The sequence below is a fragment of the Acomys minous genome (assembly GCF_964271855.1).
Source record: "Acomys minous genome assembly, chromosome: 12".
Classification (NCBI taxonomy): Eukaryota; Metazoa; Chordata; class Mammalia; order Rodentia; family Muridae; genus Acomys; species Acomys minous.
Window position 1 is genome coordinate 2,632,159 of NC_140493.1, and position 15,757 is coordinate 2,647,915.

The 15,757-nt window shown below is 50.6% G+C and overlaps 1 protein-coding gene across 4 annotated transcripts in view; it reads right to left on the reverse strand.

Annotated features, from left to right (window-relative positions):
• Positions 1 to 15,757, reverse strand: part of SCN8A (sodium voltage-gated channel alpha subunit 8) — a 192,884-nt gene that overhangs the window by 111,556 nt on the left and 65,571 nt on the right. For all 4 annotated transcript variants that reach the window (XR_014773114.1, XM_084749728.1, XM_084749729.1 and 1 more), the window contains exon 2: positions 10,020 to 10,349. Coding sequence is in view for 3 of the 4 variants with exons in the window: in XM_084749728.1 (XP_084605854.1) it covers positions 10,020 to 10,295 (276 nt within the window). In the remaining variant the exon portion in view is untranslated. The remainder of the gene's footprint in view (positions 1 to 10,019; positions 10,350 to 15,757) is intronic.

A 15,757-nucleotide genomic window follows, 5' to 3' on the forward strand; every position in this document is an offset into this window, starting at 1 on the left:
TGAAGGGGCAGGGAAGGCAGGGCGGCCTCTGGGAGCCAGATTTGCTCTCACAGGCAGAGCTCTTGCTGCCACACCAGGCTGTCTCTAACCTTCCTATCGGTGAGGGAACTTCTTCCACGGCTTCCCCTCCCAACCTCCAACGGGTGCCTGTCCTCTTAGGGTCTAATGATTGCCGATGTTCGGCAAACTGAGGTGCCTCGTGTAAAGAATAACAACAGTCCAGACAGGCAGGGGCTGATCTTCCTTCTGCTGTGGTTCAGCAAGCAGAGGATATGACATGAGACCCACGTGGCACAGGGTGGGCCAGTCACATGCACAAGTTCCCAGACCACAGAATGGAAACCCAACAGCCAAGTGAGCAAGAAGGTGACTTGAATGGTTTAATTTTCTGGAGCTAGATTTTCTTTTCTAACTTTTAAAAGCATGGTTCATGGGCTGGAGAGATGGCTTGACAGTTCAGGGTACTTGCTACTCTTCCGGAGGGCCTAGGTTCAGTTCCCAGCTCCAACATGGCAGCCCTCAGAACTGTCTGACTCTCCAGTTCTAGAACATCGCATGGTCTCGTGTGCCTCTGCAGGCATCAAGCACACACATGTGCACAGACTTAAATGAGGGCAAAACAGTTATTCACATAAGCAATTAAGAAGGAAAAACACACCATAACACCAACATTTCTAATCCTGGCACTCCTACTATCGCAGAAACGTGGGTATCTGGAATATTGATGATGCTATCAAAGGCAAGCAGGAGACAGGGTTTCTCTGTGTAGCCCTGCCTGTCCTGGACTCGCTTTGTAGACCAGGCTGGCCTTGAACTCACAGAGATCCACTTGTCTCACCTTCGGAGTTCTGGGATTACAGGCGTATGCCACTGCACCTAGCTAGGCCAATATATATATATATATATATATATATATATATATATATATATATATATATATATATATATGACTTATTTATTTGTTATTTATACAGTATTTTCCCTCTGTGTGCACCTGCAGGCCAGAAGAGGGCGCCAGATCTCATTACAGATGGTTGTGAGCCACCACGTGGTTGCTGGGGATTGAACTCAGGACCTCTGGAAGAGCAGACAGTGCTCTTACCCTCTGAGCCACCTCTCCAGCCCCCAGGCCAACTTTTATTAAAGTAAAATTTGTATAACTCTCAGCCTGAGGAAGGGCCCAGCAGACATCACGGCTGAGGAGAGCCCATGCTGGAATTCAGACGAGCACTGCCCCCCCCCCCCCCCCCCCGTGCCTACTTAGTGGAGGGGGGAGGGGAGGCTCTTATCTGGAGGGAGCGATGGCTTATTCGGCTCCTCACAGCTCAGGCTGATACTAAGATGTACTGGAGTCCTGTGTGTAGAAACAGACAACTGGCAAACTCTATATTAACTCCTGAGTTCGCACACCCCCTGTATTTTCACCTCCACCACGGTACGTCAGCCCCCCGTTACTCAGGTCAGCTGCCCTCACGAACTTTACTCCCATGTAAGACCCTCAATCGCTCTCCATTCATTGTCAAGGAAAGAGCAACTCGTGGGCCTCATAGCCTCGGCTGGCTAAGATCCGGCTCCAGCTGTCCTGTTCCGCCTCCTTCCCACCGCCCCTCAGTCAGTCCCTGCTTCCCACTTGGATTAGTCGGACGGGCTCTTCTCACGCACTGTGCCTCCGTCCACGGCTTCATTCCCACGGTCCTCTCTTCCCGCCAGCGTTCTTATCCGCCCCTCATTCCTGAGGTCCAAGGCCTAATTCAAGTCCTACTCTTGCTATAAAACCACCGTGGGGCCCTCTTGCCCGGGGCGACGCTGTCACCACAAACACTTACTCTCATACAAGACCCCCAATAGCTCTCCACTGATTATCAAGGAAAGACCAAACAAGCCACTGGGGTGCAAGCTGCTTCCGGGTAGAGAACGGATTCTAATCCATCTTTCCCGAGAGGGAAATGAACGCTTCCTCGAGAAGTACTTCCTGAGTCAATCGCATCACCTTTCCTGGGAGGCAAATATTTCACGGCAGTTTCTCTTTTCTCACAGTCAGAGTTGAGTAATACAGCAAGGCCAATGGCACAGAGAGGAAACTGCTTACGGGGTGGACGTGGCTGGAGGGTTGTGCCGCCAGTAAATCAACAAACACTACAGCACACCGAGATTACGAACGGCCTTAGACAAGGTCCTCTCTAATTCAAGGGCTCTGTGAGCAGCGTGGAAAGTACGGTGGGCACTCCACAGTGGTCCAGCCTCTCCACAGTGGTCCAGCCTCTACCAACATCGCTAAACCACTAAGCAAAACCTTTTTTTTTTTTGGAGTAAGAAACATACCGGTCACTAGCCTTCCCTACCCAAACAGCTCAGCTCACTTTGGAAGGTCAGGAAAATTTCATTCAAAACTCCTGTTGTCATCAGGCCGGAAGCACACGGTGTTTTCATACGCACTCCCTAAGATCCTTGTTCACTCAACAGACGCTGCCTGACCACCTGGAGAGCAGCCCGCTTCAGCCGATGGACACAGATGAACACAGCATGCAAAGGCCCCGTACACCGGGTGCCATCTGCTGTGAAGGACAGGAGAGCAGGCTCAGGAGCACCTGCCGCCCACAGGGGCCCACACCACGGTCTACACCACGGTCTTTACAAACACCGAAAGGATGGGCGGGACGGTAGTCATCCCTAGTGTCCCCTTAAGTTTCTAGACTGGAGAAACCAAAGCCCTTGCACAGTTAAGTGACCTGGAACTAGATGAGGACAGGATCAGTCTTCCACATCCACACTGAACGACACCTGAAATCTTGTCCCCCATGAGGGCACGAAGACTGAGCTATGGGAACTGAGAAGGGAGAAGACTCGGTTCTGGCGCAGAAGCACTGAGTTAGCTCACAGGAAGAAGCAGCCTCTGGGCTGGGCCTGGGTGAGTGCCAAGGATTCCAGAAGCTGAGGCTAAAGGCAGAACATTCCAGTAAGAGCTGCCACAGACCCGAGTGGGAAACGCAGAGGGGACAGAGCGCTTCACCACAGTCCAAACATGATGTACAAACAGCAAAGGTGTAAACACGAACACAAAGATACGGACGCACGTCCACTCTACCACACCTGTAGACAGATGAGGACACCAAGGCCAGGGTAGTTTATTTGGCCAAGAGCAAGCCAAAGGCAAAAATATAAAAAAAACAACGAAGGTTTTCCCAGTTAGGTACTTGGGTGGTGTCATAGAAAATGGCCCCACAGGCTCCCGGGGAGGGGCACGATTGGGGGGTGTGGCCTTGTTGGAGGAGGTGTGTCACTGGGGGTGGGCTTTGAGGTTCCTTCTCCAGCACCATGGCTGCCTGTGCGCCGCCATGCTTCCCACCCTGACAATAATGGACCAAGCCTCTGTGACTGTAAGCCAGCGCCAACTAAATGTTTCCTTTATAAGAGTTGCTGTGGTCACGTGTCACGGCGTCTCTTCACACACTGGGAACCTAAGACAATGCTCTTCCCACCAGGCTGTCCTGGCAGGCAGGGGTGGGCTCTGGCGGGAGGGACACAGTCTTCCTTCAAAAAGTAACAGAGGGTGGAGAGGCCAGTCACATGGCTCAAGAGCTATGTCCAGGTGAGCAGCTGCGGAGGCATTGATAAAGGGCGCGGTGTCTGGGTGGTCAGATGGCGGCTACGAGGCTCTCAGCACGACGCTCTTCATCACGCATCCTAAGCAGGTGTAAACCACAGGGGTGGAAGGAGTTTGCTTTGTGCCCCTTACATGCGTCTGCTGGCGTCTGGAGAGCTGAGCCGACCGAGACCAAGACAGAATAAGATGCTTCAAGGGCAGGAGCCGGGAAGCTGGGAATATGTTGTAATGAGCAGAAGCAAAGAGAGAAGATCCAATGCAGTTCTGCTAACAGCAGCTGCGGCTTTTTAAAAGGGGCGTGTGTGTGTGTGTGCGCGCGTGCACTTGTGTGTGCGTGTGGGGGGGAGTGCGCACGTGCGTGCACTGTTGAGTGGAAGTCAGAGGACAGCCCACAGGCGTGAGTTCTTTGGTAAGCGCCCTTCTCTACTGAGCCACCTTGCAGGCCCGATTCTGATTTTTGACAGAGTATCAACACCATAAAATCATTAGCACAAGGAAGTCGGATTAAATGATGCCAAAGGACTCCACACTGTAACCACCTGTGATGCCACCTGGACCTCACTTTGTAGAAAAAAACGAATAAACGGGTGTTCCACAGCAACAGGAACACTCCACAGCACTTAGGGCCCATCAGTCCTGTAATTTAAACTTTTGCTTCTAGGACTTATAACCGGGCCCATTAGACACCAAAGCCATGTCAATGATCGGGGTGGGACTCAGTTCAACCCACAGACTCCCCTGCCGCCTGCTGAAGACACACGGCCACCTAGGACTCAACAATTATTGTTAAGCAGTAGACGGTATTTTCAGTAGTGAAGACAGACACTGCAAGCGGTAAAGAAAAAGCCATTGATTCTCTAAAAGAAAAGAACAAAAAGCGAACAGAAAATAGGACAAGGAAGAAACAAACTAAGACTTGACACTGATAAAACTCACAATGAGACGGCATGGACGCAGCAGCACACAGCTGTGGTCCTCGTGCTTGAGAGGCTTTGAGGCCAGCCTGAGGCCGGTCTCAAAAAGCTTAAACAACAACAACAATAACAAAAAACCAAACGGATTCCACAAGAAATAAAAAGTAAAGAAAGAAATAGGAGGAAAGCCAAGAACAAGGGTCAGAGGTCAGAGGTCAGGCCCCTGACACACATCTGCTAGGGCTTGCATAGACACAGAGCTGAGAACAAGGGTCAGAGGTCAGAGGTCAGGCTCCTGACACACATCAGTTAGGGCTTGCACAGACAGAGCCAAGAACAAGGGTCAGAGGTCAGGTTCCTGACACGCATCTGCTAGGGCTTGCACAGATACAAAGACACCACAGACCACAGCGCTATCTACGATTGTCACCGCAGGGGACAAGGAGTGGGAGCTGAGGATGGGTATAAAAGGCAGGCTTTTTACCGAATGCCTGTGAAATTTTCATCATGCAAATATATGACCTATTTTTAAAGAGAGATAAGTCAAAATACATATCTGTTCCTTAAACGTACTTATTTGTATCAACTAACTGAGAAATGAGAAGGCCAAGGGAGGAAGTGTTAGCACTTAGTGTCAAGAGCAAGGGAAGAAGGCACTAGAACCGGCCCTGAGCAAGGGAAGAAGGCACTAGAACCGGCCCTGAGCAAGGGAAGAAGGCACTAGAACCGGCCCTGAGCAAAGGAAGAAGGCACTAGAACGGCCCTGAGCAAGGGAAGAAGGCACTAGAACCGGCCCTGAGCAAGGGAAGAAGGCACTAGAACCGGCCCTGAGCAAGGGAAGAAGGCACTAGAACCGGCCCTGAGCAAAGGGAAGAAGGCACTAGAACCGGCCCTGAGCAAGGGAAGAAGGCACTAGAACCGGCCCTGAGCAAAGGAAGAAGGCACTAGAACGGCCCTGAGCAAGGGAAGAAGGCACTAGAACCTGTCCTGAGCAAGGGAAGAAGGCACTAGAACCCGCCCTGAGCAAGGAGCTGCAGAGGTGCAGTGCCGAAGGCTCGCAGCATGCAGAGCGAACAACCCGCTGTTTGCAGGGACCACCTGGAAAAGTCGAGTGCAGAACTCACAAGGCCCTCAAAGCCTAGAATGGCCAAACTGGCAGCAGGCAGTGCATGACGCATGGCTTTGCTTCCGGGGTCCTGAGCTGCCTGCGACATGGAATCCACAACGGGATGAAACCAGAACTTCTGTTACCCAGAAGATAAAGAGGAAAGGAGACAAGAAACAAATCTCCCGAGGCTCCTCACCGGTGGCCAGTTAGAAACCGAGGCTTGAGGAGAAGACATTTACCAGAGGAAAGAGAGTTTGTCTCCCAGGAATTAAGACAATTCCCGAAAATGAATCAGAAAGGAATGACCGACTAAAGTCACTTCCTTCCTACAAGTTTTTGATTTGCGGCAGGTTGTTGCCAGTGTGTGACCAGTAGCAGTAAGGACTTGAAGGGAAATCAAACGAAAAATTCCTCGTTTAGACATGCAATGGCTGCGGATGCAGCCACGTTAGGGGAGGGCCTGCCTACCACGCTCAGCCTGGGCTCAAGCCTTAAGAACCTCCTAACGTGTGTGGTGCAGCCTGTATCCGAGAACTCAAGAGATAGAGGCAGGGGGATTAGGGGTTCATGTAGTTACACGGTGAGTTTGGGGCCAGGCTGGGCTACTACGTAAGTTCCTGTCCCAGACAGATAGACAGATTATAGGTAGGTGGATAGATTTTTAGATAGGTAGGTAGATAGATTATAGGTAGGTTATAGGTAAGTATGTAGATTGTAGGTATGCAGATAGATTATAGGAAGGTAAGTAGATAAAGATTAGTGTACAAAGAACACACCTCAACTGCTAGCATGCTTTCTTGACATAATTTGTTTGCCTTATAGTAGCCATTAGCCATGTCTGCATATATATTTTATAGGCTTTTCGGTTTTTTAATAATTTATTTTATTTTATGTGCATTGGCATTTTGCCTGTATGTATGTGTGAGGGCATCATATTTGGAGTTATAGACAATTGTGAGCTGCCATCTGGGTGCTGGAATTGAACCCAGGTCCTCTGGAAAAGCAGCTAGTGCTCTTAACTGTTAAGCCATCTCTCCAGCCCCCTTATGGAACTTTCTCTATTTTTTTTGTTTGTTTGTTTGGTTGGTTGTTTTGTTTTGTTTTTCGAGATAGGGTCTCTCTGTGTTAGCCTTGGCTGTCTTGGATTCGCTTTGTAGACCAGGCTGGCCTAGAACTCACAGCGATCCACCTGCCTCTGCCTCCCGAGTGCCGGGATTAAAGGTGTGTGCCACCACGCCTGGCTCCCTTATAGAACTTTCTTAATGGTAGTATTTTTAAGAAAAAATTTAAAGACCATAAAAAATCTAATTAAAATTATTCTTCTCAGGAACTCTCTGCCCTTCTGACAAGGCCAAAGTCTGAGGTTGAACTTCTTCTATTATGTATGTAGTACGTGTGCATATTGTATGTGCACATACATTCTTCATGTATGTTGACTGTATCCGGGCAGGTTCATGTGAAGGAACATGTATGTTGACTGTATCCAGGCAGGTTCATGTGAAGGAACATGTATGTTGGTTGTATCCGGGCAGGTTCATGTGAAGGAACATGTATGTTGGCTGTATCCGGGCAGGTTCATGTGAAGGAACATGTATGTTGACTGTATCCAGGCAGGTTCATGTGAAGGAACATGTATGTTGACTGTATCCAGGCAGGTTCATGTGAAGGAACATGTATGTTGGTTGTATCCGGGCAGGTTCATGTGAAGGAACATGTATGTTGGCTGTATCCAGGCAGGTTCATGTGAAGGAACATGTATGTTGGCTGTATCCGGGCAGGTTCATGCGAATGAACATATGCATGGGTTTGGTAGCCAGAGGTTGACGTCAGGTGTCTTCCTTAATTGCTCACCATGTAGGTGCTGTTTTTTTTTTTAAACTGTAATTTTCATTTGGTTCCTTATCCCTCTACCTCCCTTCCAACACCCCCATCCCCAGGAAAGAGAGAAAGAAGGTTAGAAGGGACACGGGACGCAGATCTCTTTAGACTCAGACTTTAGACTTCTGGCTGGCTGGGGTCATCGGGTTCCTTGGGAAGATGCTAATCTCAGTCGTCAGGATGTCTAGCAGTCCAGCGACAGCAAATGGCAAACGCAGCAGCATGAACAAGCAGCCATCCTCCTCCTCCCCCGTCCACATCCTCAAAGCCCCTTCCTCTCTCGGGGCTCTCATGTTTATATTCCCCCAGAGTCCTCAGAATTCCAGTAACTCCAGCTGGCGATGACCACACCCCTCTCTGAGCCAAAGAGGCAATTATCGGTTGTGGACAAACTAAGGCAGTCCCTGTTTATATAACAGGACTGGGTTTTTAAAGAACCCAGAACTTCCACTACATCACCATCTTATTTTTTAGACAGAATCTCTTGGTTCATTCACTGAGCCAGGCAGCCTGACCAGTCAGCTCAGGGATCTACCTGCCTCTGCCTCTCCAGGTAACATGCTGCAATGCCAGGCAAGCTCGGCCACAACAAGCCGGTCCTGTGGAGCGCCACTGATAACAACGTGGCTTATGTGTTAGAGCCAAAGGCCCGCCCTCTGGAAGGAGGCCTCAGTCATGAGCCAGGCCACTAGAAGATGGCGCTGGAGACAGAGAAGCCCAGGGGGAAAGGCCCGCAAAGGAGAATGAAGGTGTAGTTAAGGAAATGAAATTTGATTTGCATATAAGATGGAAAAAAATAAGTAATTTAGGCCCTGAGAAATAAATCATCTTGCTAAGATTCACAAATTCTTTCTGTGAAGTTTGTTTTTCTTTATTCTTTCCCTATGATTATTTGTGGTAGCTTGGACAATATTTTTACTAGGAAAGAAAAATACAAATAATAAATGTAGTGAGCCACGCGGAGTCAAGGCCCCTCCGTATCATACCAGGGTTTACTCTTTAAACCTGGAGGACTTGAGACTCTGGCTCCACCCTCGAAGCTGCTGTGGGCCGTGGCAGAAGCACATGAGGAGAGCGCTGTGCTGTTCAGAGAACATCTTGACTGTTTTGTCATCCATCCTGAGGTAAGGGTGTCTTCTACAGTTCATTCATGGATCTACACATTATGAATGCATGTATGTGTGTGTATATGCATGTGTGTATGTGTGTGTATGTGTGTATATGCATGTGTGTGTATGTGTGTGTGTGTGTGTGTATCTGTGTGTGTGTGTGTGTGTGTGTGTGTGTGTGTGTGTGTGTGTGTGTGTGTGTGTGTGTGTGTGTGTGTACTGTTGGGAGGGTGTGCACCACAGGGCACTCAGGTGATCAGAGGACAGCTCACAGGACTGCAGTCTCTCCTTCCAGCACGCGGAGCCGGGATCACACTCAGGTGCCTTCACCTGCTGAGCCTTCTCACCAGTCCTAGCTAGGTCTCTTAATTCTGTTCTATCAAGAAGAGAAGAAGCTAAAAGTTCTTTTTAAATTTACTGACGGCAGTTAGGAGGAGTTTAAAAGGGCAGGCGTGTTAACAGAGACAGTGCACTGGAGACTCCCACTGTAAACAGACAACCACACAAAACCATCCTCCCTCCCACAAACACGAATATTTCAGTGACACCTGTTGGATGAGGTGCAGCTCCTACAGTTTGATGTCAGCCCTCGGGATCCAGCAGCGAGTCACCCGGCCAGTGAATCAAACCTGGACGCTTGGCTTCTCTCGCCTTGTCTCACACAAGAATCTCAACAGAAATCTAAGATTTGGTTGGGCACTGTTTGGGGAGTTTGAACCCTTGGCCAAGTGAGGCCTGACCTTTCGCCTGTGTCCTCTGTCTGTCGGCATGGAGGCAGAGCTGGCTCTGCTCCAAAGACCCATCCAGACTGCGCCGGGACAAGACCTAAGGCGTAGCTTTCCTGGGCCCAGCGTGCTGCACTGTTTCTGCCCCACAGTGGCAATGCTCCAGTGTCGTTAGGGAGGGCCGCACAGAGGGCACGCCCCGGTCTCTAGCAGACCGCCAGCCCACTGCTGCGGCAAGAGCAATGTCACCTTTATTACAAATGTGTGGGTCAGGGATATGCCACACAGCTGTGGTATCCTTTTGAAAACTAATTAATAGATCTTCTTCACCTGTGCCCACACGGCCTCCCTCCCTCTCTCTCTCTTTTCTTCTCCTGGAACTCTCAGAACCAAGAGCTTCGCCTGTGCTAAAAGCTGCCCCACCACTGAGCTACACCCCATCCTCCATGGTTTGTTGTTGTTAATCTGGCCCCGAGCCAAAACTAGAAGCCTTACTAACAGAGTGGACCTGTAGGAAGGCCTGAAAGTGACCCTCAGCAGCAACAAAACAGAAAAAATAAATAAAAAATAAATAAAAATAAGACTCTCCCAGGTGGAAGCAAGGGCTCGCTATGGCTCCTGTCCCCCTCGCCCCAGGCTGAGTGGACGGGGCCGGTGCGGCTGGGCCTCCCCCCGACTCACTTTCTGTGTCAGATAGTATGGGTCAAAGTCCTCCAGGGGGACGGCGACCAGGCCTTGCGGGATGTCCCCGTAGATGAAGGGCAAGCTCTTCCCTGCCTCCAGGTCGCTGTTGGGCTTCGGTTTGCTGTCCTCGTCGTCCTCCCTGTGGCTGCCGTCGGCCTTTGGTGGCTTCTTGAGCTTGCTCTCGGCGATGCGTCGCTCGATGTTCGCCAGCGACTCGGGGGTGAAAGGCTTGAAGCTGTCAGGGCCTGGTGGTGCGAGCAGCCGCGCTGCCATCTTTTCATCCTGCAGCAGCTTCGTTAGCTGTGCTGAGTCTCGGGCAGGTCAGCTCTGAAAGGACGGCAACACAGGCAGCATTAACCCATCTCTGCTCTAAAAGGAGGCCAGATTAAACCAGCTCTCTCTCAGCCTTCACTCACAACCTTCGCGGCACGGTTTCCACCACAACGTGCTTCGTTTTCATCCTGCACGTGCTACCTTTACCCAAACCCCACCCACTGCTCGGAAGAATCACACGCGACGAGAGACGTGTTCCATATCCGCGAGGCGCTGTGCTCTCGGCTAACAAGGCGCGGCTAGGGTCCCCTCGGGACTCCTTTGCATGTCACTTTCCTCCCTTCTGGATCTGTGCTTCAAAAGACAGTTTTCCATTACGGGCAAGGAAAGGGTAAATTGTCCCTCTTCTCAAAAATCTCACTTTCAGAAAACAGAACTAACTCTAAAACTTTTGCCAACACGAAATATTGATGAAATAGCCCCATCCACACTCATTCCTTCATTTCAAGGTATTTCAACGTACCGAGCTGTCTAAAATCCGTCCGGTATAAAATCCCAGGAGTATCTTTTTTAAGGACCAAGCACACACCCGGGACAAACACAAAAGACATTCCTCGGTGGAAAAGGCTGCCGCCTCTCCCTCAGCACCTTGCTTAAAGAAAGGCTGAGGGAATCCCACGGCTCCCCAAGGCTCCCCCACATGCCAGCAATGTGCAGCCCTGGAGGCTGGCTCCCTTGAAAGACTCAGACAGAACCAAAGTTCCCTCTAGAAAGAGCAACTGCAGCGAGGCCTCACACGACAGGGATTTCTCAGCCCACACGTGAAAAGCCACTCCACCCCTGTAGAGAGGGGTCAGGATGCGGAGAGCGAGCGCTCAGCTCTCACCAAGACAGGACAGAGAGCACTGGCAGCTCTGCTGGTGCCCAAAGTGGCCTTTCCTTCTTTCAGCCTTGGCAGCATGAGGCCAGCCCAGGAAATATGCTGCTTAGTGTTCTATCTCTCACACTCCTCACATCTTTTAAGAATATTTACTTCATATCACACAAACACATCACTCATGCACACACACACACACACACACACACACACACACACACACACACACGTGTGCCCACCCCCTACAAACACACACAAATAGTTTTGGAAGAGTAAAGATGCTGTTTCTGCTCCTAGTTAGTCCTCAGAGCCCACTTCACATATCTCTGTAACGTGAGCCTAATCAAGAGAGCGGCTGTAAGCTCTCATGAAGTGAGAGCACATTCCCTTGAGGGCTCCTCACAGATCTGCTAGCCCAGACTCCACTTTCCTCACCACTTCTGTAGCAGAGCTCGGAGCGGAGCTGAGCGTCCCTCCGTAGCCAGGCAGACACTTACAGCACAGAGCTCCCAGGCTAGCACATCATACACTGGCCCCACACCAAACCCGCGGGTCCAGGTGGGGGAGGGGCGGAGCTGAGAAAACAGTTCTGGGTAACAAGCATAGCACTGCAGGTCTCATCACATCCGTTGTGCAGATGAGGAAGTGTGGGACCCTAAAAGACTGGAAAACTTGCCCAGGTCACTGAGCCAGGATGAAAATCAACCCAAAGGCTGGGGTGGATGGCTCACCAGGTAAGGGGGCCTGCTGCCAAGCCTCACTACAGGAGTCCTATCCCTGGGACACACATGGCAGGAGAAAAACAACTCACACAAGTTGCCTTTGGACCTCCACACACACACCATGTGACTCTAATGAATAAATACAAAGGAATAAGTAAAATGCCAGAAGATTCATGACCTCAACCAGATGCTGATGTCCCCGCTCCTGTTGCTTTACTATTAACTCTTTCTTTGCTTCTTTCTGTGTTTGTTTTTAGCTGCCCAGCCCACCACTAATCTCCAGCAGCAACAGCCCGGCTCACTAAGCAAATCACACAGAAACGACATGGTTTCATGACTCTTGCTGGCTGTGTTCGCCAGCCCAGCCTTCCCTTTCCCTCACCCTCCCACACCCTGCGGACAGCTGCACTGCGCTCTCCGGCCGGCCCAGGCCGAGAGGCGCTGTGGCCAGTCTCTGCCCCACCTTCTCCCCCAGCCCCCCAGTAACCCTGCTCCACCCTTGGTTGACAGTGTGTCACCCTGGCCCCAGCCTCGGCTGTGAGGTTCCTTCACACACCCTCCTCTCCACGGCCTTTTGAAGTCTGTTAGGGTGTTCATCCACGTCAACCCGTTTAATTGCAGGTGACCCCAGACTTCCATCCCTAGTCCTCACTGTGCCCAGAACGTGGCACCCAGGGGGCTTCAGACCCCAAGTGAAAGTACTTTCCACGATTCCTACAAATATACATTCAGCCTATGTATATGGGCCTCATCCCAACCATGGTTCTGGAGGTCACCTCACTGCAGGAGTTCAATTTTATTGGCGTGTAGGACTCCACGTGTAGGACATCACAATTTCCTCACTTTACTTTGAGAGGCTCCTAGGGAAAGAAGCCGGGCAGCTCTTTCCTGTCTTTTGGTGGCCAATTGTCCACTGGATGCTTTCCCGCTTTGGCTACGGGAAGAGTGCAGTCAGAGGCCTCGTATGAGGCGTTAGTGCTGTGGGGCAGAGCGCTCCAGCTGCCCGACACCCTTGCCAGCACTCAGAGCAAGTCTTACCGGATTCACTCACGTAAGTGGCACCTCACAGTTTGAAGGTTTATTTACTGAGGCTGAATTTAGGTAGCTTGAAATTAACCATTTTAAAGCAAAGGGCTCCCTTGCAATTGGTGTGTTTACAACCTCCCCCGTCGCAAACCGAGCATTCCCATCGCTGCAAAGTCAGAGCTGCCCTGTGCCCGTCAGGCATCTTAGCTCTTCACACCGCCCACCCAGCTCCCTGTCACCAGAAATGCATTCTGTCCTCACCAATGCATCTTTTCTGGGTATTTCCTCTAAAATGGTAGCACACAATGTGCAAACATTTGTATTTGACCTTTGGTTCACTGAGCGTAAGGCGCAAGGTAAAGTCTCGCAACAGTATGCATCGGCATCCAGCCCTTCCCTTGCAAGGTAACAAGCCGTGTGCTCGCCCACCCGCTCACGGACGCTTGACTCCTGCTACACTGTCGCTCCCTCAGCAGCACGTGTGCATGCGACACTTTGTACCTGTCCAGTTCTTGTAATGAGAAAAGATCTCACGTAGCCCAGGCTAGCCCTGCCTCACCCTCCCTGGCCTACGGATCACAGCTGTGTGCCACCGTGTTCAGCTGTGTTTCCTAGCATGGGAGCTTTGGGGTCAGATGGTGCACTGGCGTGTTGCCTGCATGTGCGTCTGTGTGAGGGCGGCAGGTCTCTGGAGTTACAGGCAGCCGTGAGCTGACACGTGGGTGCTGGGAACTGAATCAGGTCCTCTGAAGAGCAGCCCCCCCTGCCCCCTTGCCCCCTCGCCCCCCGTTCCAGGGTCCGTTGTCTCAGTAGAACTGCTAAGCTCTCTCCAGGGGTTGAGCTGCCACATCCCGCCAGCAAAGGCTACAATTCCTTGGCGTGCTGGCCGTCACTCTTGGGTTTGAAATGGCAGCTTAATGTTTTCCTTCCCTGTCCCTGTGTATACTACGTGCACATGTGTGCGTCTGTGTATAGAGAAGTCTATGCAGGAAGGATCTTTCAGCTGAACTCAGGGTTCACTGATAAGCCAGTCCGGGTAGCCGGCTTGCTCTGAGGTGCCCAGTCTCTGCCTTCGGAGGGATGGGATTACAGCCTAGTCACCACACCCACCTGGCATTTACATGGGGTTCTGAGGACCCCACATCCGATCTTTGTGCCTGTGCATCCAGTACCCCAAGCACCGAGCCATCTCCACAGCCCTCGCTGCGCTTTAGTGTGGACTTTTCTCATAGCATGGATGCACTTCTTCGCGTGCCCCTCGGCTCGCTTTACAGTGGTTCGGCTTTACAGTGCTGACGCTTCAGGTGTTCCCCTTTAGCAACGTGCCGGCCTCAATGGCCACCCGCAGCTTCCTACTGGGTCATTTACAGTTTTCTGTTTTGAATTGTTTATTTGCCAGACGAGTTGTTTGTCAGATATAAAGAACCTCCCTCTTTTGGGGGAGATGATGTTGTTGTTTTTTGAGACAGGTTTTCCCTGTGTAGCCCTGGCTGTCCTGGAACTCATATAGGCGAGGCTGGCCTTGACTCAGCGATCCGCCTGCCTCTGCTGGGATTAAAGGCATGCTCCATCATGCCCGGCATTTTTTTTAAGTACCTCCCTCTCTATCGAGTTCTAGGTAATATAGATAAGTAGTAGTTCTCAATTTTACTGAAATCCAATTTATCAATCTCTTTTTTTCCAAGTTAGGACCTTTTAGAAAAGAATTCTATGCTCTCTTCCAGCAGTTTTGAACCTGCAAACCGCTGGGAAGTGGTCGTTACGTATGGCGTGAAGGCGACATTAGTCTTTCCAGCATCCCTGAGTTAGGCCACCGCCCCTTAGTGTCTTCCATACAGGGTTCTAATTCTAGCCCTCAGGTCTGTTTTTCTTCTTTTACTTAAGTTCTGGTTGTCAAACAAACTCCTTCCTCCTCCTCCTCCTCCTCCTCCTCCTCCTCCTCCTCCTCCTCTTCTTCTTGAAAGACTTTGCAAAAACCAAGCAGACTTCTCGGGCTTAGAGTGAACTCAGAGGTGATGCGTTGCAGCTCTCATGATCTGGAAAGCACAGGGGAGCTGGACAGTCTAACTGACAGCTGACCAGCACACGGGAGGGAGGGCCACCAACGCTAACGCATGTGTGACCTTTCAACAATGGCAACTTGAACTATAAAAATCCACTTACGTGCAGATTTAAATTTTTCTGACAGCTTGAAAAGAACGGATAAACTCAGTAGGCAGAATTACATACTTTTTAAATCAAAGAAAAGTTAGGTGCGTCGTGAATGCGTTAAAAGATGTGTGTGCATAAAAGGCCTGCTTCATCATTTGCTGCCATAAAATATGTGCAAGTCTACATGGAAAATTTAAGCTTATTAAGTCTTATAAACACACTTAGGGCACACATGGTTGTTATCTGCAGCCTTGTATTAAGTCATGAGTGCATAAAATTAACTATACTATCTATTACCTGTAGAGATTTTTGCTCAACCACTGTCACTTCCCAGTTGCTTCCGTTGCCATGGCAGCGGTCTCTGTGTGAGGACTTCTCTCTCTACAGTAAACCGTCCTCTCCGTTCTATGTATTTATCATCACACACCTCACACGTCACAAGCAAAGTAAGTGCCAACCAACCGTTACCATCAAGTCTCCTGGTCACCCGCAGGACAGTGGCCGGGTTTGCAGCGAGCCAGAGCTGGACATAAAAGTCAGACAGCTGGCCCCCGTGCTGAGGCTCAGGTGTTGGTCCTGTGCCGCACAGGGAGGGTCCTCATCATCCCCAGACATCGCCGTGTCTGGCCATGCTGTTCTGAGGTGTTCACAGCACCGCCTTATCCCTGCCCCGCCCCTCGCTCACT